The sequence below is a fragment of the Montipora foliosa genome, chromosome 4 (assembly GCF_036669935.1).
Source record: "Montipora foliosa isolate CH-2021 chromosome 4, ASM3666993v2, whole genome shotgun sequence".
Lineage (NCBI taxonomy): Eukaryota > Metazoa > Cnidaria > Anthozoa > Scleractinia > Acroporidae > Montipora > Montipora foliosa.
In genome coordinates, this window is record NC_090872.1 from 40,409,600 (window position 1) to 40,434,896 (window position 25,297).

Genomic DNA, 25,297 nt, shown 5'->3' on the forward strand with positions numbered 1-25,297 from the left:
TTCTGCAACATTTATTCATTCACAGAATGAATCATTTTTTGTTCCTTGTCATTCTGGTCCACCCTAATCAGCTTGATTCTGGTGTCCTTCTGTGGTTTATTCTGCCTTATTCTGTTGTCATTCCGCCTTGTTCCGGCACATTCTGGTTTATTCCGGTATGTGCCGCTTTATTTGTGTGTCATTCCGCCTCATTCCGGTGTCATTCCGGCTCGTTTCGGTATATTCCGGTACCATTCTTGTTCATTCCGTCTCATTCCAGTGTCATTCCGCCTCATTCCGGCATATTCCGGTTTATTCCGGTATATTCCGTTCCGTTCCGTTCCTGTAATGCCCAATTAAATATTTTTAATCACGAACATTCCCTTGTCTTCTCTTAAGTGATGAAAGTTAAGCTCGTCTTGCAGAGACCAAATGTAGCTTGGGAAATCTCTGTGGAGAGTCTTAATGAACAATAGCAGCTAAATTTTGTTTTAAGAGGCTTCACAAAGAGGTCCTCATATTTCATTGAGGTTAGTTTGCTTCCAAAGAGCTTTTCTGAAAGAGAAAAGTTGTTTAAAGCTGAAGCATGGTAGGAAAAATGCAGCTTGGAAGACTGAAGCATCACAATGACCCACAAAAGTCAGTAAGTGGCACATTCAGGCTCATGACTTTGAGCATCACATACATGTAACCACTCCAGAATTTAGTGGGGGTCTGGATATTTGCTGGTACCACACAATACATTCTTGAGTTTTTTACCTGTTTGTTAATAGCTTTGGATGTTAATAACCTAAGCAAATGTCTTCCTTATTCAGGCAGGGTTGACTTTTGGATTTTTCATTTTGGGTCCTGGGACCCACATGTCTTGTCAATTAATTGGGTTCCGATATTTTCAAGGCCCTCCTAAAGAAGAAGTTGACCTCAATGTACCTTGTCTTCATTATTGTTGTTTTTGTCTCACAACTTGAACTTAACATATCATATAGCTACAGTTCTTGGTATAGGCAATCAAAGATAGGCAGAGCAGTGTCGTTGATAAGGCTGTACTATTTCCTGTGATGGCACTGCTCTTTGGACAGTTTTGGATCCAGAAGTAAACACGTTTTTCTTTCTGACCTTTGAACAATCCTTGCAAATCATTGCCAACTCTGGCAACTCTCATTTGCAGCCACTGTGAACCATTTGTCCAAAAACTAGGCATGTCTTTCCCTCTTTCCATGGTTTGATGCCATACTATAAAAACGTTCCTTTAGCTTTTGTCCGGCCACACCTGCCCCATTTCAATGGAGTGAGAAATCAAAATGGCAGAAAGGCATGCAATCCACCTGGATGTTGTAGTGGTTTCCATTCTCCTACTGGAATCCTGGAACCCCCCTTTTGTCAAAAATGCACGATTTCTGCATTAACACAATTCCTGTGAGAACTTACACGTAGCTCTGTAGCTGTCTAACCACCATTATTTCATTTCAGTGGAAACTTTTGAAAAATGCCAATATCTGGAAAGATGCTGCCACTCAAATGTTCTTCACTCTCAGTTTGGGTTTTGGTGCACTGATTGCATTTGCTAGTTACATGCCACTCCATAACCAAGTCATGAGAGATGCTTATACTGTGGTATTTGTCAACTGTGGTACATCAATCTTTGCTGGTATTGTTGTGTTTTCTATCCTTGGTTATCGGGAGTCGGTGACAGGCATTCCAGTCACTAAGGTATTTCTGCTGTTTATTGGATAGTTTCATGTAAATGTTTTTGTATTAAACGTCTAATTCATGGAACCCACGGAACCTACGGAACCACCTCAAAATTGCTGAATACAAAAGTCATAGCACGGTCAAAATGGTCACTTGTTTTAAAAGCGTGGATCCTGGGTAATAGTCAGGCTACCAATAGATAATCCAGTTGTATTCTCAGAACTTCGTCTAAAATCGCCGAAATGAGAGAAAGTCTGACATGGTTTGAAGCTAACTATTCAAGACATGTTTTTACTGCAAAGAACTGAATGAAGCCTGCACAACAAATTAGTTTCCTGGTCAAACTGCATGGTTCGTGAGTGAAAACTTTCAATCGAACAGAGACAAAACAGAGACAGATTCCATCATCTGCATTGGCTCATCATAATCTTGCTGGGGGCTTACCCAATAAATATACCGATAAAAGTGTGGAATTACGGTTGTTTCGCCTACGGGTCATTTCGCCTACGTCCAATATGTCAGTTCGCCTACGTCTTAAATTCTGTACCATGACTATCATTTTGTAAAACAGTTGACCACCTTGAAACAACATAGAAATGAAAATAAATAAAAACGAAAGATTTGACTAACCGGTCGTGTGGATAGACCATTCGTGCCGCTCGTGTCGGCAAAATCTCAACCGTTACACTAAAAAAAAATCTCACCTCAAGTGACAAGCCTACACAATGCCTTAACTTTTTTTTCATCTAGCTACGTTTGCGTATCGCGTGAAAGCGCACAAACTAAAAAACCAACACTAATTCATAAAGTTCATGATATTGAGAACAAATCGCAACATTGATACAAACATTGAACAGACCTCTCAAGTCTCACGATTTTGTCGTGAGACTCACGGTTTTCAGTTCAATCTCACGGTCTCACGACGAGACAGACAAATCTCACGATAAATAGAGGCGCAAGCTGAAAGAAGAAATGTTTTTGTAGCATTTCATTTTTGGCTTGCTTAGGTGAGTTTCTTGCGTCAATTCTGTGCAAATTTATAGTTAACTTTAACAAACGAAGCTGTTCAATTCTCCATCCGTCTACAGTCCATGACAGACTGCCGTTCATCACCATATATAGAACACCTTTTTGAAATTAGGTCATCATAACCAGTCTCTCGCATTTTGATCACGTTTTCAAAATGGTGGAAATTGCTGTCGAACCTGATGAACTATTGGATAGTTCTTAAAAGGCAGCTACTGCATATAATGCTGGCCTCGGTTTTTCAAAAGGTGGATAACGCTATCCACCGAATAAACACTAGCAAAAGCAATTGAGTTATCCAGTGGATAGTGCTATCCACTCTTCGAACAATTGGAGCCTGAGCAATGAGATCAGCTCAGTGCTCACACACTGGCTGGACTTAAGCTGTGAGTATTGAAGCTGTGAAAATAAAGTTTATTCCTGTGTTGTTAAGGTCCACGCATGTTTTTAAAAAAATATAAGCAGGAAAAAAACACTTTCTCTTATTAAGAACCTGTGTTTACTTGGTTGTGTCTGCAGGTCGATCAATCTCCAGATTTTTACTGAAATCTCCAGATTTTTTGACATCAGTCTCCAGATTTTCGGTGTTTTGAGGTTGAGAGGTCTGATTGAACCGCCCAGTAAAGTGAGAACGAGCTAATTTCTTACGTACGTTATCCTTTATTGATATGTTAATGAAAAGTCTCCCTTTCTCTAGTATAGGCCACTAAAGGACCCCGCTCAAGACACAAGTCTATGGAAATAACGCCTTAGCTAGCAGTCAGATATAATTTTTTGCATCTAAGTTTGCGGATCGCGTGGAGGCGATATAAAGTTCATGATCGCAACATCGATACAAACATTGAACCCCCCAGTAGAGTGGGAACGAGCTAAATTTTTAACGTATCCTTTATTGATATGTTAATGAAAAGTCTCACTTTCTTTGGTATAGGCCGCTCAAGGACCCCACTAAAGACACAAGTTTACAGAAATAACGCTTCAGCTAGCCGTCACAGTTTTTTTCTGTGAGGTTCAACAAGCACTTTTAAACAATTCAGTTTTAAAGCTTACATATGAATCGTAGGCGAACTGACATATTGGACGTAGGCGAACCGACATACGTAGGCGAACAGACAGTAGGCGAAACGACTGGTTACTAAAGTGCGTGGCTACAATAAAAAGACTCGCCCATCCCAAACATACACACACACACATTTAAGTGTGCATGTACAAGTAAATGTAAAGTCAAAGCAGCCATAACAATGTCTTGTTAGTAATGTCACTCAAGAACCCACCTTGTACTTTAATACTGTATTTAGCCATGTATAAGTCGACCTTTTATGGTCTTAAAAGAAGCTCCAAAAACGGCCCTCTACTTATACATGGGTCAAAGATTTAGAGCCAAGTTCCAGCTAAATAATTTATTCAAAAAACATACTAGTGTTGTGTTGGGCATAACGAATGCAGTAGAAAAGGTTGGCTTTTCATCTGGTGGCAAAAGACTTCAAAATGAATGTAAGCAATTCCAGTTGAAATGAAGAAGGATTTGTTCAACTCTAAATGTTGAAGATACTCACTAGCACAAATATGAAATAGACACCTTAGGCGGAAAGCTCAAAAAGGCATTTCTGTTTCTTCAAATAAAACACAATCATTCAACTGCTTAGTAACCTGGCACAATACCTTGTGTTTTACGTGCAAGCATCGTCACTTACATTGCCTGAAAATGCTGGTTGGTAATGATTGCTTTTTATTCTGTGTACAAACCTGTCTGATTGAAATGCTTTTGCAAACTTCGTAGTGTTTGCTTTACGAGTTTTTTGTTTTGTTTGTCATGTGATATATTATAAATCAAGGACCAATTAAACCTTGCACATTTCGCATCGTTTTTGAAGTCATTTTCAAATATCGACTCCAGCTTCTGTGATGTTGTGCTTATCCTCCAAAGCCCTTTATCCCTGAACAGCAAAACAGGTTAGTTTGTGGTTTACATGTTTGATTTTCTGAGAACTTTTTTAAAACTTAAGGACAAAATGCCCGCATATACAACAACTGCTGAAGAACAAAACTATTAAGCGCTTGAGGCCCTGATTTTTTTGTGTATCCACAGTTCCAGAAATCGAAGAATACAAGATTAGTATCCCATGAACATTTAAAGTGGTAGGACTACCTTTGGATTTCAAAACTATGTTAACTAAACACTAACTGACCCAAGTTTTAAAAAGACACTTGTTTATTTTAACTGGAATTTTCTCATTTATTGGTCCACCATTACTTTTGCCATTACTAACTTTAAAATCTTGAGAGAGCTGGGTCGAGGAGAAAATGACGTCAAAGACTCAGTAGTTTAAGAATACAATGCGTATGTACGCGGCTGAATTAATATGCAGCACGGGAATCTCGGGCTTTCAGACTTTTAAACCCGTGTTTTGCATATAATTATAATAAATTGTGTTTACACGCTGAAATATTTTGAACATGAGTAATGGCGGACCATGAAATCCAAAACTTCCACTCAAAATAAACAGCCTTTGGATAAAACTCAAAGCTCAAAATTTTGCCAGTTAGGTGTTAAGCAAACATGCTTTCAAAATCTGAAGAAAAAAAGGAAATACTTTTTTTTATCATAGTACCACTTTAACAAAGAAATTAATAAACTGCTTTTTTGGCCATCAAAAATGGGGGGGTGGGGTCGACTTATACACAGGATCAACTTAGACACGGGTAAATACTGTAGCCTTTTATGCGGTTCATGCTATTAACAGAATGTGGATTTAATCACTTATGAAACTTCACCCAATACCCCCTAGGTAGGTTCCGTGGGTTCCATGGGCTCTGTAAATTAGACATGCCAAAACTTCAGATGTTTTAAAATGACCTCCGTTTTTTTTATAAAAAAGAAGAGTAAGGCTTTAGGGGATGACCCTGACAAGGGGGAGAGTCAGGCAATGAAAAAAAGTGGGAGGGAAAATCATACCAAAGCTACATGTAGCACGGTAAGAACAAATCAAGTAAGCCTCACTTGCTCTTGTTGAAATGAGATGAAAAATGCATTTCAGAAGTGCTATTCCTGAAGTATGTCACTAAGAGTATGTAAGCACACCAAGATACCGTTTGACACCTGTAACCTCAGGTAGAAAAATGGCAGTAATTAACAGAAGTCAATTCAAAGAGAATTTCATGTTCATCATTGCCCTTTGCTTGGCTCCAACCAAAAATGGTGAATTGAGCTTTTGTGACAAAATAAAGCACAAGTGGCTGATGCTTTCAATGAAATTCCACCTTGAGTACACCAAAAGGTGACAAAATATTTTAAATTTCATTCTTATATTGAAGATTTTCCTTCCCTCAACAACAACTTACAGTGTAATTTTTCACACATTTTGTGCTAAAGCCTTATAATAATTATTATTATTTTGTTTTTGTGCCTAACAGGTTGGAAGTGGGCCTGGCCTCGCATTCATGACGTTTTCTGATGCTCTTTTGCTCATGGATGTATCACCACTCTGGGCTATTCTCTTCTTCCTCATGTTGATTCTTCTTGGAATTGACAGTGAGTTTGGAACCCTTGAGGCTGCCATTGGTCCCATAATTGATCTCAAGATCTTACCCAACATGAGGAAAGAATTGGTTACATTGCTTGTCGCAGTCGTCCTGTTTTTGTTTGGCTTAGCCATTGTGTCTGGTCCTGGATATTACGTTTTTCAAATGTTTGACGATTACTCTGTTACCATTCCTTTGCTGGTTATTGCCTTGTTCCAGTGCATTGGAGTAGCATGGGTTTATGGCAATGACAGGTACTCTATTTTTGTCTTAAAAAGTGCAAGTGAAACGGTCATATCTGTGTGAATCTGTACATTCATTCCTCTCCATCCCATACAGTTAATTGGTCCTCTTGCACATACAGTTTATCACTATGTCGTGTTGAAACTACTTGTATGCAGCTGGAATTTTTAAGATTTTGTAACCAAGTATAGCGCTGGCCAAGTTCAGGAAATCTGAAAAACCATATAACTTGTCTCAAAGACACTTACTAGACTGTATGGTCCAATTAACTCAGCAGTTCAAGTTCCTATAAGTTTTTTTAAACACAATTTTGCAATTTACTTGAAGATTAGAATGTCATCTTGTTGCTTTGCTTCCATGAAACCATGGTGCATTTATTGAGAAGTTGAGAGAAGTTGAACCCACTGGTCATTGTGAAGATTTTAGATTACCAGTAAATGCCAGTGTCTCTAAAATATATAAGGACACCTATCTAGGAGATCAATAATGTCCATATTAGTCCACTGAAAACATTTTTCCCTACATTTTTGGCTTGTTCTATACCAACACTTTAAAAAATTTCTTACAGTAAGTCTCATTTTGACAAGTGATACAAATTTTTTATATCACATCACCACTGTAAACACATTTGATTTGGTACAATACTTCTTTGTTTTCTTTCTTGTACCGTTCATTTTGTCAGATTGTATGTTTTGGTTTGAGCTTATATTTAGATTTTTTGCTCTTAAACGAATAAGTATTATGTTGACTTACAAGTTAAAACTCTGTTACTTATAGCAACTTAAAAACAGCCTGACTGGTGATACTTCATGTATACAAAATCAACAGGTTTGCAGATGACATTGAATTCATGACTGGAAAGCGACCATGGATTGGCTGGATGATCTGCTGGAAATACATCTCTCCATTGGCTTTGTTCATTGTTCTAATTGCTCTGATTGTTCAACAAAGCCAGAGTCCACCAACCTATTCTCAATTTGTTGGATGTATACAGGTATGTGCATGTATGTGGCATTGAGAACATTAAGTCATGATGGTCCATGTACAGAGTAGAAGGACCTTAGGTCAAAAACAAGACAAGGTTAAACACGATGAACTCAACACGGCATGACCTCTTTAGACTCTCTGTGGCCACCCTACCATGCTGACGTTATCACAAAATTTGTATAGAACCATTCTACTGTGGTCCACAAGTGCGACATCACGCAACATATGAATTGACTGCAGTGGTAACTTACAAATTGCTCACGACAAAGGCAATTTGCCAGCAGTAAAAATTTGTATCCAAAAAATGAATGGGATAAATCATGGACTGTTTGTAAACCACAAAGCATACAGTGAAATAGGTGTAGCAATGAAGTGCACCTGAGGATCAGCTTGAATTGATTTTGATCACTTGAGCATAGTATTGCATTACAATATTATTGTCTTGAGTGACAGTGTCAAACGTTTTCTGCTAAAACGAGATCTTTCTTATTCCACCTAAGTGCTAATAGAAAATCAAAGACAACATATTTTAGCCATGAATTAGGGGCTTTTGACCACCATCTAAAAGTCTTAGGTGGAAATTGAAATTTCTTGCATTGGAAAGATTTTATCTGTTCTAATTTCGAAGCTTCAAATTGAAGTGCGTGAAATTTTCAGTGATTTCAGAGTGCACTACTGGCCGCTACCAGTCCAAAGGGCCTGTTGACTGGGGACTGCTGGGACTCAGCCATGTTTGTGTTTCTAACGCCCCAAGCGATTGCAAGGCCTTGTTTATCTATTTCTCGCCTTACGGATTTCCTGTTAAGCGTTGTCGTTTTCTTTGGCTGTAAGTTTGCTTTTGTTATAATTTATTGCAATTCTACTGTTCTCATTCGATTGTGGAATGTTTCATTCGCTGTTGACAAATTAAAGTTTTTGTTAATTGCGAAGTCTATTTCTTCAGGAATTACATCCAAAGTTAAACAATGTTTCCAGCAAACTATTTGCTTCTCCAAAATGCTAGCTGACCTTTAGGGCAACGAAAATTGCTAACTTAAGGTATCCCTGTCAAGTGACGTACTGTTCGTCCTTATGTCCTCCCTATAGCTTAAATCCTGATGGCATAGAATGCTATGTTTTTCCTTCAGGATCCATTTGCTGGCAAAGGTTCGGAGACGTGGACTCAAGCTACTGAGTACCCCGGCTGGGCAGTTTTTATTATTGTGGTGATTGTCCTTGCCTCCACTTTGCCCATTTTGATATGGCTTATCAAGGACTGGCCCAAGAACTGGCGTGCAAGTTTCCACAAAACCTTCTTTACTGGATTAAACAATTACCTGCCTGACCCAAAGAAGGAAGGAACTTCACATAATGGAATGAGAAATTATGCAGTTGAAGGGGGACATATCTGAAGTATAGAGAGATGCTGTATGCTTAGTTTTCACAAAGAAACCAATTTTCATGGGGGTTCTGTAAAGTAATTTCATGACCAAATTGTTGAATTTCACAAGCTAGGACAACAGAAAAGGTATGAGAAGTAAATTTTTTTGGTCCTATTTCATTGCATTAGCAATGTTGCAAATTGATTAACCATTGCACAAAGGAATGGTTTTGTAGTAAGCAATATTAAATTAATATGCTGCAATTGTACATGATTTAAGGAGGCTTGCAAGTGTTTCCCACTCAGTGTATGCATGCTTATGCCACACATGCCATTGCTTAGCTGCTGACATCAATCAAATTTAGTACAATGTGTGACCACAGAACATGAGTGGAAATCGGAATTTGAAACGAAGTTGTGTCAACTGGAAAAGATCAAAATTGATAATAAATCAATTTTCGGTATTTGCACAATGACGTGCTTTTGTTAAGAAAAGAAAAAAGGGCAGAAGGGATTTTTCCAAGAATTTAGTCTTCGTCATTATTTCTGTACTAAAGAATTTGCCCATTTTTCTCAGGGAAAGAAAAAGAAAATTGCAAACTTTAGAAAAGGCTTTTAAAACAAAAATGTACAGTAGCTCTTACAACTAAGTATACGAGATACAGGTTAAGCTAGGTTACATGCCCTTGGAGAGTTGAACCAAGGCAACATTCTTCATTGTTTGACAAGTAACTGGCATTCAAAATAACTGATTTTCCAATATATACCTGTACTTCCTTTCTAAGAACAACAGCTCTTGAAAAGTTCCATGTCTTAATGTGCATAGCTTCATTAATAGGACAAATCTCACTTAACTATAAGGTTCTTTTTTTTTCCAACAAATTATATTTACAATAATTATTGTAGTGAAAGGTCATTTGAGTATTTAAGTTTCAAAGACTATGACTAAGACTTAGTTATTTGCTAACGTTAACCTTAAGCTTGCATAATAAAATAATTTGGTCATTTTACCATTTAGGTATTTTAATTGGGGCAACGTATTATTTTGTCAAAGAGCATGAGAATTGGAATCATTTCATTTTATGTAATGTGTAGAGTAGATAAACGTTGGTAATAAAACATGGAAACAGGACTTCTTAGTCCGATCATGTAGCTGCTATATTTATCCTGATTTTAGCTAGAACTCTGCCTGGAGTAATCCTGCTGCTCAAAAGCCCTCAAAGGCACCTCACACTTAATGGAAGGGTTACGTTTTTACAAACGTTGGCCGTGTAGCACTTTATATTTCAACAGACTTAACTGATTAGAGTGTACTGAGAAGTGCTAGTTTTGTAACCCATATGAACCATGTGAACCATGTGAGCGTTAGCCCTACTAATGGAAATGGGCCCACACAAGGACAGAGAAAAACTCTGACCAGGGTGGGAATTGAACCCACTGCTCTACCGACTGAGCTACAAGGTCAGACGAGAGCAAGCCGTGGGAACTCAAGATGTTAAAGTCACGGCAATGAACATGTACATGTACAGAAATGTTCGTGTTTTTAAGTTCGATTGTCATTAATCTTTCGATGAGAATTCGATTCAGAGTTATGTATAAAAACTTTTTTATTTTCTTCATCTGTCTTTTGGCTTGTCTTTTTCTGGTGCAAACGTAAACAATGTTTTGACCTGGCATCAGATCAGACTAACAAGAAGAGGAATTATGAAGCGGAAACAACACCTTCCGTCCTTTCTTAGTGTCTGCAATAAACGTTTGGTTAGTGCAACTGCAAGACATGCTGGAAAACGTCCGTCAGAGCAATTTGCAGTTAGTTTTTTGCAGTCTATTTAGTTGGAGAAGAAACGAGTGAATTTTACTCAAGACCGTGTTTTGTTATTTTTACACTTAATTTATTACCAAAGCTTAAAAAACTAAAAGACCTCAAAATGGGACAGGACATTACAAAATAATTTACGGTGTGAACGTGTGAGCCAAAGGGCCTCTGCTGGCACGACATGTGGGTGCCCCCGCAAATGGTCTTAATGCCCCCCCCCCCCCCCCCCCACTTGAAACAATAAACTGGAACGCTGAAGTTCAATACCACCCAATTCAGTGCGTTCCTTTTTTGTGTAACACGTACCACAGGCAAATCAGTGTACGCTTTATGGAGCGTCTAGTAAAAAAATTTCCGTGTCGGGAAAAGTCTTGCCTGTCACTCCCCTGCTAAGTGGTGTCTTAGTTCATAGAGTCTTCTGCGCGTATTTTGTTAGATTTGAGGGAGTTGGAGTAATGCGCAGATTTCTCTGGTGCACACAGGAAAACATTTAATTAACTTGCTATGGCGTTGAAAGTCATTGTAACGCGAATGGCGTTTTAGTGCATCTTTAAACGAAATATACCCTTATGGAGCGCAAGAATGGAACGTCAATTGGTTAAACAAGACAGGCGGTGAAAAATAAATATCTGGAATCTTAAAAGCGAATGGCTGATGAAACCATACACAGATCGTGGAAATTTGACTCCGGATGAAAGCAGTTTCAATATGACTGTAGGTTATTGTAGGTCATTCCTTGTTTTAGTAACTGCGTATCAAAAATACCATAATACTCTTTGTTTGTTCCTCCAAAACTTTGCATAGGCATTGTTTCCAGTTTCTCTTGGGACCATTGTAAGTCCCAAGAGAAAATAAAAACAATGCTTATATAAAATTTTGGGGGAACAAACAACGGTATTATGGCATTTTTGATATTGGCTAATCATATCATTTAAACTGGTGTTGTTACAGTTGAAAGAATTTATTAGGATTTGTATGGTTAAAGGAACCCTTTGCAACCCAGTCACGCTTCAAGTTTTCAAACCGCTTTAAAATTCTCCACCTTTGCACACTTATTTTTTTCTTCTTTAGCCCAGTAGGAACCTGAGCTCTGTTTGTGGCACATAATATCCCGGCGTAGTCAATCCAAAAATCACTCAAACCCAATTGTTCGATTGGTTCTGTATTCGAACATGATCGAACTGGAGCTTTTCGGTGAGTTCGATTAAGTTCGATTACCGAACGCAATCGGGTGTCTTGAAAACAAAGACCCCTAATTAGGCATAGGATTAGCCAAATTGAGGGTTTTGTGTTACTTTCTTCGTTTTCGAGTCTTAGGGTCTTTGTTTTCAAGACACCCAACGCAATCGAACTAAATCGACGCGATCAGTTCGCTTTTGTTCGGCAGAAAAACAAAACGGCATACAAAAACCGATAAAGCTTTCTGTCTGAATAGAATTGGTCCAGAAGGATTCCACTCTTTTAACCGCGTTTTAGGGCAAGTCTGAAAGATATCAACACGTTGCAATTAGCTAAAATCTTTATTGTTTAGGTGATTCAAAACTGATAAATTCACAGTACTGGATAACATGAACAGCACAGTAAACCATGTAAACTGTCTTTATCACATTCGTAATAACACCGACCGGTGTTAAGGTCGGGGAAGATTAAACCGCCGTCGTTGAAGTTTCGTTTTCTTTTACCACCGCGCTCCCGGAATAGTTAGTTTCACGCCGAACGTTCCATTGGCAAACATTTTGGGTGAGTTCGATTAAGTTAGATTACGAACTCAAAAGAGCGATCGAGTTTGATTAACTACGTCGAGAATTAGCTTTATGGGGACAGATCGTTTGCTGCCAGTGCCCCTAAACTTTGGAATGCACTACCAGTAGAAATTAAGAATTCTGAATCACTCGATATTTTTAAGAGTAAAGTTAAAACACACCTGTTCCGCCAGTGCTATAGAGTATAGAGATCATATTACATATAGTTTATAGAGATTACTATTATTAAGTTATGTATAGTGTATAAACCTTATTTGCATTATTATACAGGATATAGATTTTCTTGTTTTTCTTTAGAAATCTATTGTAATTTTAGAGTTTCTCATACTGCATGTAATTTGAATGTAAGGGTGCGTTCGATTGACCCTATTCCGGAATAAGAATACGTGGAGTGATGATTTAAAACGGTATGTCTGGCGTTTTGAAGCAACAAGGATAATAAATATATGTTTAAAATATCATTTTAGCTGGTGTTTGACAATTTTAAGGTGAATCTCCGTAAAAGCGAAGGATTTCCAACTTCTGTTCTAAGTATTCCTATTCCGGAATACGGTCAATCGAACGCACCCGAAGATTTGAATGTAAGATTGTAAGATTGTAAAGCTTTGAGAATTTTGTAAAGCTAAATATATATTATTATTATTAATAATTATGAAACATCACACTGGACGGCAAAAGCTTTTGGTTCCTAAACAAGTACGAAATTTTCGAGTGTTTAAATGGTCATACAAACTTTATGCACCTATTAGTCTGGGGGCATCTGTAATCCGGTGGGAGTTTCGCTATGAAAGCGGCCCATCTAGATGTGCTAAGGAGACCCTAAAGAACATGCCAAATGTTGTTTCTAATTTTGTAGCTTGCACCGACGGCTTTTACGAGATTTAAAAGTGTAACTGAAAGTCCAACATGGAAACGAGCCTTGACCTCCAAATGCTTTGTAACCATCGTCAATGGTGGCGAATCTTAAGGCCCGTTCAAACGGTCATGATAGTTGATGATAGTTGATGATAGTTTCAACTATCACGCACGTTTGAACACGAACTATCATTCACTATCATCAACTATCATCAACTATCATGCAGTTTGGACATGTTCAAATTCGACATGATAGTTCATGATAGTTTTTTCCGTTTGACCGAGCGGATGATAGTGCATGATAGTTTTTCGGTCAGCGGGGGTAACCAAGGCGGGCTCAATGCAATATGGCTACCGCAAGTTTGCCATCGTCCTGTGAGGAACAACAAAACAATAATTTGGACGAATATTCGGACGACAGTGACGCTGAAAGCGAGAAAGTGAGAAAAGCTAAAAAAGCTAAAAAACCAGACAACGAGAAGTGGAGTAGTAGTTTGATATGCAACCTAATAGATGAGTACGAGGCACGGCCATGTTTGTGGAACATTTTTTGCGATGTCTACCACAATCGGGATGTAACTGGAAAAGCGAAGAAAGAACTGGCAATAGCTGCTCTTCTCGGCTGATACACAGCCATTTTCGTCACGAAATTCAAATCCCCGCCATATTTGTTTACAATCGCGCGCGGTAGGAGACTAGGTACCAGTTAACTACGCCAGCACATTGCGCGATTTCGTCAACTATCATGAACTATCATGGACCGTTTGATCGCAAACATGATAGTCAATGATAGTGAATGATAGTTTAAACTATCATCAACTATCATCAACTATCATGACCGTTTGAACAGGGCTTTAGACAAAAATTCTCATACTTCAAATTGGGGTCTATCTGACACGTAACAGTGATAGAAGGGATCACGTGACCACACTAACGTGAAAACGAGGCTGGATCACATAATGCCTTGTAGCTATTGTTTATGGCGACAGATTGTCCCAATATTACTTATACTTTCTATTGGAGTGTAACTTAGACAACTCTGTAGCATAACAGGAAGGAGCCATTTTTCATAAAATGCCTTGTGGCATATTTTGCACCGCCTACTTTCAATCAGCCAAATGCAATTTTATCACAACTCCCTGGCAAGGTATCCTATTCATCTCCCTCGTCTTCCTCCTCCTCCTCTTCATATCATCGTCGTCATGATTATCATCAACATTATCAACATCAGATGACTCATGCGTATCGTCATCGGCATCATTATCACAGCTTTCATCATCTCCAGCATCATTGCAGCCGCAGAGATCGGTATATTTAAATTCCGCTTCGCGCCATTGACATCTATTAGTGCAACATTGCTCCTCAATTAGAAGGAGGATTGCATCGGATAGCATCTTGGGGCAATCCCCATAAAGCAACCCGTACAGGTATGGTGTACAATTGCACCTCAAGAGAACCCATTGGGAGGCTGATCATTACAAAATGGTTGCTGCATGCTGTTGATGCTGCAAACTCGGGAGCCACTACTATCAACATCATCTAACCTGACACCGACATGCACGTGTTTGTAGTGTCCCTCAGACAATTCCCAGAAATAATAATAGCTTTATTAATTAATACATCCTTAAATGAAAAATACGGTGAATTTACGATAATAAAATTAAAACACTATAAATATGAGGCAATGTTTGAGTTTGGCAGACTAATAACTCACGCGAACATTATCTATTGTTTAAAATTCGACTTGACCTTAGCACAAAGGACTTCATGTCCCTATCAGCCCTAGAATGTGGTATCTTAAGGCTGAACGCGGTTCATCACTCGAGTAGAGGCTATTGATCGATGGCATTGATTTCAGTGAGTAATTGGGATGTTTCTTACATCATACATCTACATTTATTGAGTTGATAAAATCTTGTAAGATATCACATCAACTAACCTCTTAAAAGTCTCTCGAGTTCGCACCTAAAAGCTGCATCTCTGCGCTTTTAAAGTTAGCCAGGAAGGCTAGCTTTCATAATGCCAGTAAGAGAAAAGCCGCGATTCTGCACACGCTGCAGATCTTCAACGAGGTATTTGGGAATACCACCCCACACCGAAGATGCATACTCCAACACTGTGAGAACACTTTTTCAGTTGTGACTAGGAAGAGCAAGTATTATAGAAAGGTACATCTCAATCCTATTATTCTTGCTCTCGACCTGCAAAACTGCGGCGCTTCCTGCCATGCGTAGAGTGGAACTGATATAAAAGGATGCTTTGCGGGTGTGATAAATAACATTTTTTACTTGATCACTTCTCTCTTTCGTCTATAACCCACACTTCAAATATACATTAATTTCATTCATTGAGTCATTCACAGGAACAAATAAGACCAACAAATTGACCCACTAAGAACAATGAAAGACAACTGGTGGAGCAAGAAAGCGGAAGAAAGAGTGTAACAATTCACAGGAATTGTTCTCCGCACTTAAAATTGTGTACAGCCCCAAAACGAATACTGTTGCCCCAGTTAAGAAAGCAGATGGAAGAAATAACAAACAGATGGAAAGAGCATTTTCACCAACTGCTGAATCAAGAAGGCAACGTAGACAGTGATGCAACTGACCACTTAACTGCTCGAGAGACAATGATGCATTTGAATGAAAGAACTGAGGAAAGCTGTAAAAACTGCTACAATTGATGCAGCGCCTGGTCTGGATGACATACCAGCTGAAGTCATAAAACAAGGGAGTGATGGTCTACTACAACAAATGCTTTTCGTAAAGTGCACTAGGTGAAACCGCTTGCGTAGATCCAAGGCTGGACTAACTGCACACCTAAGAACTTGCAAAGCGCAACACCGGCGCTGATTACTCTCGGCTCAGTCAACATCAAACTCGATTAACTGCCGGAGAGGCAGAGCATTGCATCAGCATCACCGAAGTCATGGGCTCGAAAGACCGCTGCTAGAATTGAGAAATTAATCTGCCTGCTGTACCAGCCTAAGACACTTATTTCCCAAGTTAAAGACCAAAGCAATCCTCCATCTAATTAAGGAGCAATGTTCCACAAATAGATGTCAATGTACCGATCTTTGCAGCTGCTGCAATTATGATGAAGATTATGGAAGCTGTGATAATGATGCTGATGACGATAACTATGAGTTATTTGATGTCGATATTGTTGATGACGATCATGACGGCGATGATGATGAAGAGGAGGAGGAAGAAGACGAGAGAGATGAATAGGATACCTTTTATCCTTGTCCAGGAGTTGTCAAAAAAACTGCATTTGGCTGAATGGGCCATTTCAGAGTTGCTGTTAGTCTCGGTTTCGAAGTGAGTCTCGGTGCTCAACTATTGTAAGGAAAATGAGTTTGATTTGCATAAGAATACGCAACTCATTTATGTTTGAATTGTTGTGCACCAGGACTCGTTTTGAAACTGAGACATGCAGCAACTCGGAAATGGGCTATTGACTTGGTTGTAAAAAGTAAGCGGTGCTAAATATGCCACAAAGCATTTCACGAAAAAAAGGCTCCTTTGCATGTTATAATGGCACGAGACAGATTTATTACTGTTATGTTACAGGCTGTCTAAAATTATACTTCAATAGATAGTATAAGTACTATTGGGACAATCTGTAGACACAAACAATAATTACAAGGCATTATGTGATCCAACCTCGTTTTTTCACATTAGTGTGGTCACGTGATCCGTTCTATTACTGTTACGGGTCAGATACATTCCAATTAAAAGTATAAGAATTTTTGTCGAAGATTCGCCACCACTGACGATGGTTACGAAGCATGTGAAGGTCAAGCCTCGTTTCCATCTTGGACTCTGAGGGTCACACTTCTAACAATAATAGGCTGATTTAGCAACAGAACGGGAACGTCAGTGGCGACGTCGCGCGCAGCAAATCTACCAATGAGAATTTAGAATAGAGAAGAAAAGATAGGAGTCTATTCTATTCTGAATTCTCATTGGTGTTTTTTCTGCGCGCGCCGTCGCCACTGACGTTCCCGTTCTGTTGCTAAATCAGCCTAATAGAGAGCTTTATATTCCACGACGAGGACGAGAACGAGTACGAGATATGACTGCCCGTTTTTTGCGAAAATACTAAGGAAATTTGTAACCCGTACGCTTAATCTTACTCTTTGTTTGCAGTATAGGTTGCTCAGTTGTTCTTATTGCTGAAAAAACTGAGCCTTTCTGCTCATCAAAAAATGCCCAAACTGCTACTGTGTTGTTGACTTGTTTTGATTCGACGATATTTTTGCAAAACCTCGCACTAAAATGACGACGGCATCACGTTTTTCCCGCAAAAATGACGCTGCTTTGCGCGCGCTCACTGTTGTCTTGTGTAAAAACCTCGTATTCGTAGTCGTTCTCGTACTAGAATCTAAAGCTCTCTAATAAAAGGAAGGTGACACACGTTAACACCAACCCAGTTTAACAACCCGGTGTGGACTCGACCTCGTCCCCTCTGCTTGGGTTGCCATATTTTTAAAACTCTAGTGCTCCCCGCGCGCGCTCCTTCGGCGCTCGCAGAGCTCCGCTAATATGTAGATTTAGCCAAGCCTAAAAGCTGAGCTCCCTGGTTACCGTACTTATTCGGCTACAAGCCGAGCTCGGCTATAAGCCGAGACCCCAAACTTCTTACGGAAAAAATCAACTTGATTGACACGAATTGTAAATGCATAATACTCGGCTATAAGCCGAGACCCATTTTAGGTCTTGATGTACGTGTATTATCGACTATGGAATTTTCGTAATTTAAAATACAAATTGACATTGACTGAAAAATTATACGCAAAGCAATCAAATCAACACGAAAAATAAGAAACAAACAAGCGGCGTGATCGTGAGGTGACGAATGTTATTAAACAATTACTGACCTCACAGGAAACGTGTCTTCGAAAAAATGAAGCGTTTTATAAAAAGTTATTCGACTGGAAACCTTACAACCTCGCTGTTAAACTTATAATAGTCGCCGAAGCAGAAGCTGTAGAAAATAACTCCGAGATCGCCGGAGAATACGGCATCAGTATTGCCTACTGCCTGTAGGGTTTGTGAAAATCAAAGGTTTCGAATTGTCCACGTTTTGATGTTTCAGGTTGCTGCTTTAATAATTAAACCATTTTCTTTGCTTTCTTCTAGAGAAAAATTCATTGCCTAACTACTGACTTCCACGGTAAATTTACGCTAAAACGGTGAAACGTTGACAATCACTTCTCAATTGCAATTTACATACATTAAGTCCATTTTAATTTAATCATCCTGTAAATTCTTCTTGGGTTGGTACCAGCTCCACATCGCCACCACTCGATATATTATTAACCGAACCTCACAAGACGTCAGCGACCCCACCTCTCTAGCTTATTCCCTTCGCTAACCGTTGTCATGCCTTCGAATGCCAACATCAGTACCAGTGCAAGGAAGATCGCGCTTATTTCGCTCGATTCTCGTCTCGATAATAATTAAGGCCCCCGATGTCATGTGTACGCTACGTTAATCAAAGTACACAGTGTCAACTACTTTACGTGGAAATGCGGTACACAGCATATTGAAGATGTTCCTTTACACACCACATAGCATTTATAATTATTTGGCCTTCTAAAAACTCTCCAACAAATATTCCTTGATTATCATCATGTTCAGACCAACTGCCCACCTATTTAAATACAAAGCATGCGAAGAGACATTCCGTTTATCTTAGTAACAAGTTTACTTCTTTTTTAAAGAGACTTGACTTCTGATCTACACTTCTACAGATTTGCCAATTTCCTTGAAGCAAATACAATACTCGTCACATTTGTTGGAACACCCATTCCCGTTTCCCCCTTCCTCCAATGTTGATTTCCACAACTACTAGTAGTCGCCCGAAAAATTCTCACACAACATTGAATTCGGGGAAGGGGGATGTGGTATAAGCTACGATCTTGTAACACGATGATTCTGACCATTCGCTAAGTGTTCTAACTAAATATGTCTAGTATTGTAAGTATCGGAGAGGCTGAACATTTACGCACGCATGCGCTGACGGAATGTTTGAAGAAGAGACGAGAAAAATATGCAGTACCTCCAGACGTGGCGCTAGAGCGTCGTACCAAACGAGTCATCCCGGGATTTCGGCCCGTGCGATCGCTTTTGGACGCAGTTGGCCCTCCTCGCCTCCCGGTACGGCATTGAGGGAGGGATATGTCGGCCCCTAAACCATATGAGACAAATCCCACGCCTACTCACAGCTCCAAACCGCCCTTGTCATTACAATTTAACGTAAGATTTCCATGGCTTATATATTCAAAAGAAAAGTCATTTTATCTGTCATGTGGTAAGCACTGGAGTCGCAGATTACAAAGTGCACGCATGCGCCCTGGCGAAGGTAACATACATAAATGCATAAAACATTATTCATCTCGAATTTTAGAATAAGATCTTCGAGACATTACAGCTAACATACATAATATATACAGATACATAACTAAATATTAAATAATATTTAAAGATATATTAATCAAAACGAACAGCCGCTGTACAAAATCCGGCCCTGGATTAGTTTAAAACCAGTAAACTCAGTGGTACGGGAAAAATCAGGTAGCGCATTTCGCAACGTACTTAGTTAACACGTAAGAAAAAGAACTAAGACCATAACTGGTTGTTCTAGGTTTATGGAGGGACAGAATGTAATTTCCACGAAGATCATGCATAAGAAGAGAACGGGAGAGAAATCGTATTTTTCATATATGCTGGACAAGCCTTTTCTTTCTTTAACTACTTTTATACGATAATATGAGGAAATTTTAAATGCGCTTATTGCATAGAGATGTAGAGTTTGACTTAAGTGGTACGTAAGAGGACAGGTAATCGCAAATATAAATCTCATTACTCTCTTATTTACATTTTACCGTTTCTTTGACAAGAAAGTACTAAAGGCCAGGCCAAATTTCCTATGATATAAAGTCTACGTTAACAGCACGCACCTTGGCTACTCCTTAGTATCCGCCTAGAAATCTTCTTCTCGCTACTTTTTCCTCATTTGACGAGGACCAGTCTCCGCTTGCCTCCTTCATGCCCGAAAGGAATTCTGGGTAATTCGGCCGTTCCATGACAAGGGAAGACCCCTGATTCTCATTTCATAGATTTTCTTATGAGTGCGGAGCCACCCAGTCCTACCGGCAAAATACAGCACCGATTGAAGTTTTTAGCTTTCCAAACTTGCTCAAATTGTATCGGTAGGTCCTGGAATTCGCCCACAGAAAGGCCAGAGAGACGACTTCACTGGTGCTGTGAACCGCCATCTTTATAACAGAGCAATTTAGGCGTTCCAGTCTGCATGAAATCATCTCTCACCTCTGTCTCAAGAAGACCAGACACGCACGGTTCTTACGTTACGTTTATGCCCCTGTAGAATCAACCGAAATCTCAACTCCTTGTCAAAAGTTAACCAGCATCTTGATATTTTTGTTAAGCTACAATTGTCTGAGTATTGGTGTGCGTTGGTATGAAGCCGTGCGAAGCAATATACGGCCCCGTGCAATATTCCAACAGTTCCAAACTCGTGTGATAAGTATATTTTGTCCTGTGAACACTTTAATAGGCTCTATTCCCAGATGGACTGACATGATTATCAAGTGCAACGGTCAGCTTTGATTGACATATTTTATATACCAAGGAGTCAGAATAGCTATGCAAATATATTACGGCCCCTGAAGACGTTTTCTTTCTGCGATAGGACTGACTAAATCAGTTGTAGCAAAAGAAGAGTTCATCGGCAATGGTTGGTGCTCTGCTTTTAAAAAACTCAGGCTGAAACCCTGAAAATATAAAGCTAATGAAAACGACACCTGTTATTAATTTATGAAAAACGACAAGTCTGTAATTTCCCTGTTAAAGTGCAAAACGAGTCCATTGTTTGGCACATCCGACTTTTGACAATACCACTGTTTACCCTCATTAATTAGGTTAATTTATGTATGCACAATAGTGAAATAAATCAATGGATGCTTTCCAAATTCTGCCCCTCTAATACTTGTTATAAGGAAGAAATGTATAGGCTTGAAAATATGACAACGTAATTAGACTTTTTCAATTACTGGTCTGTGATGAGATGGTTTCGAATCGTGAATCTCAACGATTCACCATGGTGAACCGTCGGTGAGCAGAAAGATAAACAGTTCATTTCTTCGGAGTTTGATCGTAGCACGAGTCAAGTTCGAGCCCGAGTCAAGTTCGAGTCACGAGTCAAGTTCGAGTCAAGTTAAATTTTCCTCTTTTTTTTAGTAGTTTTGTTTTTAATTGATGTGTGAAAATAATGTACCAGAGGTAATTAGGCCTAATTAGGTCTTTTTAGGGCTAATTAGGCCTAAAATTAGCTTTAATGAATGTTTAGGGTACTTTTCTTTAGGCCTAATTAGCAAACATAACAAATGCTACAGGCGAAAACAGGATCATAATTACAATAATATATATACCTTTATAATTTTTTGGATAAGGAGTGAACTTGGACCATCCAAGTAGAAGTGGCTAATCTAGTGGATGATCACGATCAAATACCACTTTAATACACCACAGCATTTCCCCGTTTGCTGAGCTGAATAATCAACAAGTATGTCAAATTGAGTATTGAGTTCTAAAGTGTGTTATCAAATAGCGAAAGAGAATTCAACTAGTTCCAAAGGCGAGACTGAGAGCCATTGAATTTTAGAGACATAGACCATATTGGATAGTATGTACCGAAGTATAGAGTGTTTTCACGTGACGTCACAACTAATCCTCTGGGAATCGAGCACTTCTTTTTTTTTCGGTGGAAAAACAAGGTTACTAATCACGTGAATAAAAACACTCCGTAGGTAAGGCTGCCCAAGCTCGATATATGAGTGAGTATCTGTGCTGATCTGTAATATGCAAGAGTAGAAATATCAGAATTTGTATTTACGATTTAAAAATTAAAAAAAAAATGTTTACCTTTCTACAGTCTCATTGTGTATCGTCTCTGGTATGGTTCCTGGGTCGATTAAAAGCGATTTAGGTGGTTTTGAGGTTCCTCTTCTTTTCCCTCTATAGGGAAGAGAAGAGAGGAGGAGGGAAAAAAAGAGGAACCGCACCAGAGACACAGAAACAACACTGAATCAAGGTAAGCACTTTTCTTTATTTGACATCGTAAATATATATTTTTTTGCAAAAAACCGCTTTCCCCACACAAATTCTTATATCAGAAATAACACACAAAACAGCGGTGACAAACATCAGATATAAACGCATCATTTGAAATTATCTTTTACTTGACGTTTCGTATGCTTCTGCATTCATCATCAGAAGTGACGGTTAATACAAAATTAACTTATTAAATATTTCGTAACAATAGAGGTGACAAAAACTAATGAAGACACAGCTTTTCGCTGATGACATATTCATCTAAGGTTAGCTTTAAATCTTTGATCAACAGTGTCTTTATGAAATAAAGCATTGTGTCAAGTTACTGCACTACCACACGCACGCAATGCGTACCTATTTTTACAGTGAGTGTCGGATTGCCCTTTCGCTAAAATTTCAAAATGATCCAATAAACTGTGTTCAGTTGATGTTGTAACATAGTCCGCAAGAGCCGACGTATGATGACCATTAATTAATGCTTTAAAGTGCTCAGTTTTTCTGTCATGCAATCGTCTTTTAGTTTTTTCGATATAAAAATCATTGCAGTCCCGACAGGCCGTCTACATACAATCTTAGCCAATTGGCCATGGCTAAGTCTATGTTTGTAAGGAAAGAAAGATTTAATGCGACGAGTGCTTTGAAAAATCACTTTAAGGTCAATGCACCAGTAGAATTATTTATACACGACATAACGATTTTGCTTTGTAGCCCTAAATAAGGTAAAACTAAGAAAATTTTCATTTGGGAACTGTGATGGTTGGAGTCAATGGTTTGTTTAGTTGCTTTTGTAAGAAATCATTCATGTTATAATTAACAACACCTCTCGTGGGTAATCGTTTTGTGACAGCAACTTCTCCAGTTCATCCAAAGACGACTGAAACAAACGAGGCGACGAGCAAATGCGGAAATAACGAAAAGTGAGAGTGCGAATCAGATTTACTTTGTATTTTAGAGTGAATGAATCCCATTTGGTGTAAAGACCAGTGAAAGTTTTCTTTCGATAAATTGATGTTGAACAAGAGGCTCTAAGAAGCCTATACTTACGCGCTGTCAGGTTATTTGTACTTTTGTTGACAGTTTAATAATAATAATAATAATAATAATAATAATAATAATAATAACTTTATTGTACACCACAAAACAAGGTATATAGGTGTTACAAGAATCTATTTGAGAGAAGTTGCTCTTTATCGTGTGAGTTCATTGACCTAATTATACTTTTCATCTTTATTTGAAAGTTTTTTTCTTCGATGAGTCCATAGACCTGTACTTTTCAATACAAGTTGAAGGAAGTTCTTATTTCTTCCCTTGGTCCATTGGGCTTTCTCCTCTTCCTTCCAGTTTGCTGCAATTTCTGAAGTAGTTTTATGCTTTTTTATTACTTGTTTCCTTTCTAATTCTATATTTGATAGTTCACATAAATATCTAAGAAATGCAACCTCGTACTTTGTTTCAAAACAATTAAATTTACTTTGAATAATAGAACAAAAGAGATCAATAACAGAATCTACATTTGAAAATACTTTTGTTACATTTTTTGGTTCAGAACCATTGTATACAAAAACGTGGTAACTCATCTTTTGCTTTGCATACCATTGGAAAACACAATTAATGCAGTAGAAAGAAATTCACATCAAAAAGCCTGTGCTGCTTTCCTTATTATCCAAAATGGCAGTTTTAAGCTGTTGTTTACTGGGAACCACATTACAAGATAAATTTCCTTGACATCTTGCTCTATGAATAACTTTTACATAGCCAGCGGCCTACGTCTAATTTCTTTAGAAAATCAGAAATAAAAACATATTTTACTGGAGTAACATTTTCTGACAAATTGCTCTTCCATTCTCAATGATACTATCAACTGTTTGAGAGGTGCAATAGTTACGAGACTTTGAGGTGGAAAAACAAATAGAATAAAATGACACAGCAGAACATTCTTTGCAAGAACATCATTTAAGTGCTCCTAGGGTCTAAAATTTTGGTTTCGAACATATAATGAATGAACAATGCTTCCACTGTTGCTTCACATTTTAATAATGTTAACACATTTTAACCTTATAAGTAACAGATGTTTGTGCACATGTATTCTGAAATTGTTGTACCAAATTCATTAATGAATCTATTTCAATTGAAGTACATGTTGCAAATGGGTCACGTACCGGCAGGTACAAAACACAGGTCACAGGTCATTGTTTTACCAATACAGAAAGTATCCTAAACATTCATAAAAGCTAACCTTAGGCCTAACTAGGCCTAAACAAAAGTTTTTAGGCCTAAGGTTAGCTTTTATGAATGTTTAGGATACTTTCTGTATTGGGAAAACAATGACCTGTGCCGTGTGTTTTGTACCTGCCGGTCCCATACTTAATAAATCGCTGCCACGAGAATCAAAAATTTTACACCTCCCATTAGGCAGACAGTATATTGCTACTGTGTAAAGTTCAACTGTTAAACAAAATGCATGATAATTATCCATGAGCAAAGAATCAAAGGCAGCTAACATTGATATAACATAAGGAAAGTCTGCAATTAGAGGAAGTGCACTATTTAGCAAAGCACTATATACTATCACTGTATGTCAACTGAAAGTTAATGTAGCTTACGTTATAACCATAACAGGCAAATCTGTCAAAAATAGGAGTCCCTGTTTGCATGATTGTGAAAAAGCTGAATACATATTATTCCCAATGTTTATAATTTGAACCAAGTCAGCTGAAGAGGTTATTGGATTTCGGAAATTTTAAACAAGTGCCGACAGAGACATTGCCACACGTTGTGTGCCTGCATTTGCCGTACCAAATACTTCAACATTACCTTGACTGTATGGAGCAGCAATAGTTTTAGTTGGAAGAACAATTCCTGGACCTGGGTTGTTTGTACGTCATTTGCGAGTTGAATTAACTCAGGAATGTAA

The 25,297-nt window shown here is 38.5% G+C and overlaps 1 protein-coding gene across 2 annotated transcripts in view; it reads left to right on the forward strand.

Annotated features, from left to right (window-relative positions):
* Positions 1–9,961, forward strand: part of LOC138000801 (sodium- and chloride-dependent GABA transporter 1-like) — a 34,540-nt gene extending 24,579 nt beyond the window's left edge. For both annotated transcript variants that reach the window (XM_068847452.1, XM_068847451.1), the window contains exons 5-8: positions 1,450–1,689; positions 6,112–6,473; positions 7,291–7,456; positions 8,577–9,961. In XM_068847452.1, coding sequence (XP_068703553.1) covers positions 1,450–1,689; positions 6,112–6,473; positions 7,291–7,456; positions 8,577–8,840 — 1,032 coding nt within the window. In that variant the 3' untranslated portion in view covers positions 8,841–9,961. The remainder of the gene's footprint in view (positions 1–1,449; positions 1,690–6,111; positions 6,474–7,290; positions 7,457–8,576) is intronic.
* Positions 9,962–25,297: the final 15,336 nt, after the last annotated feature.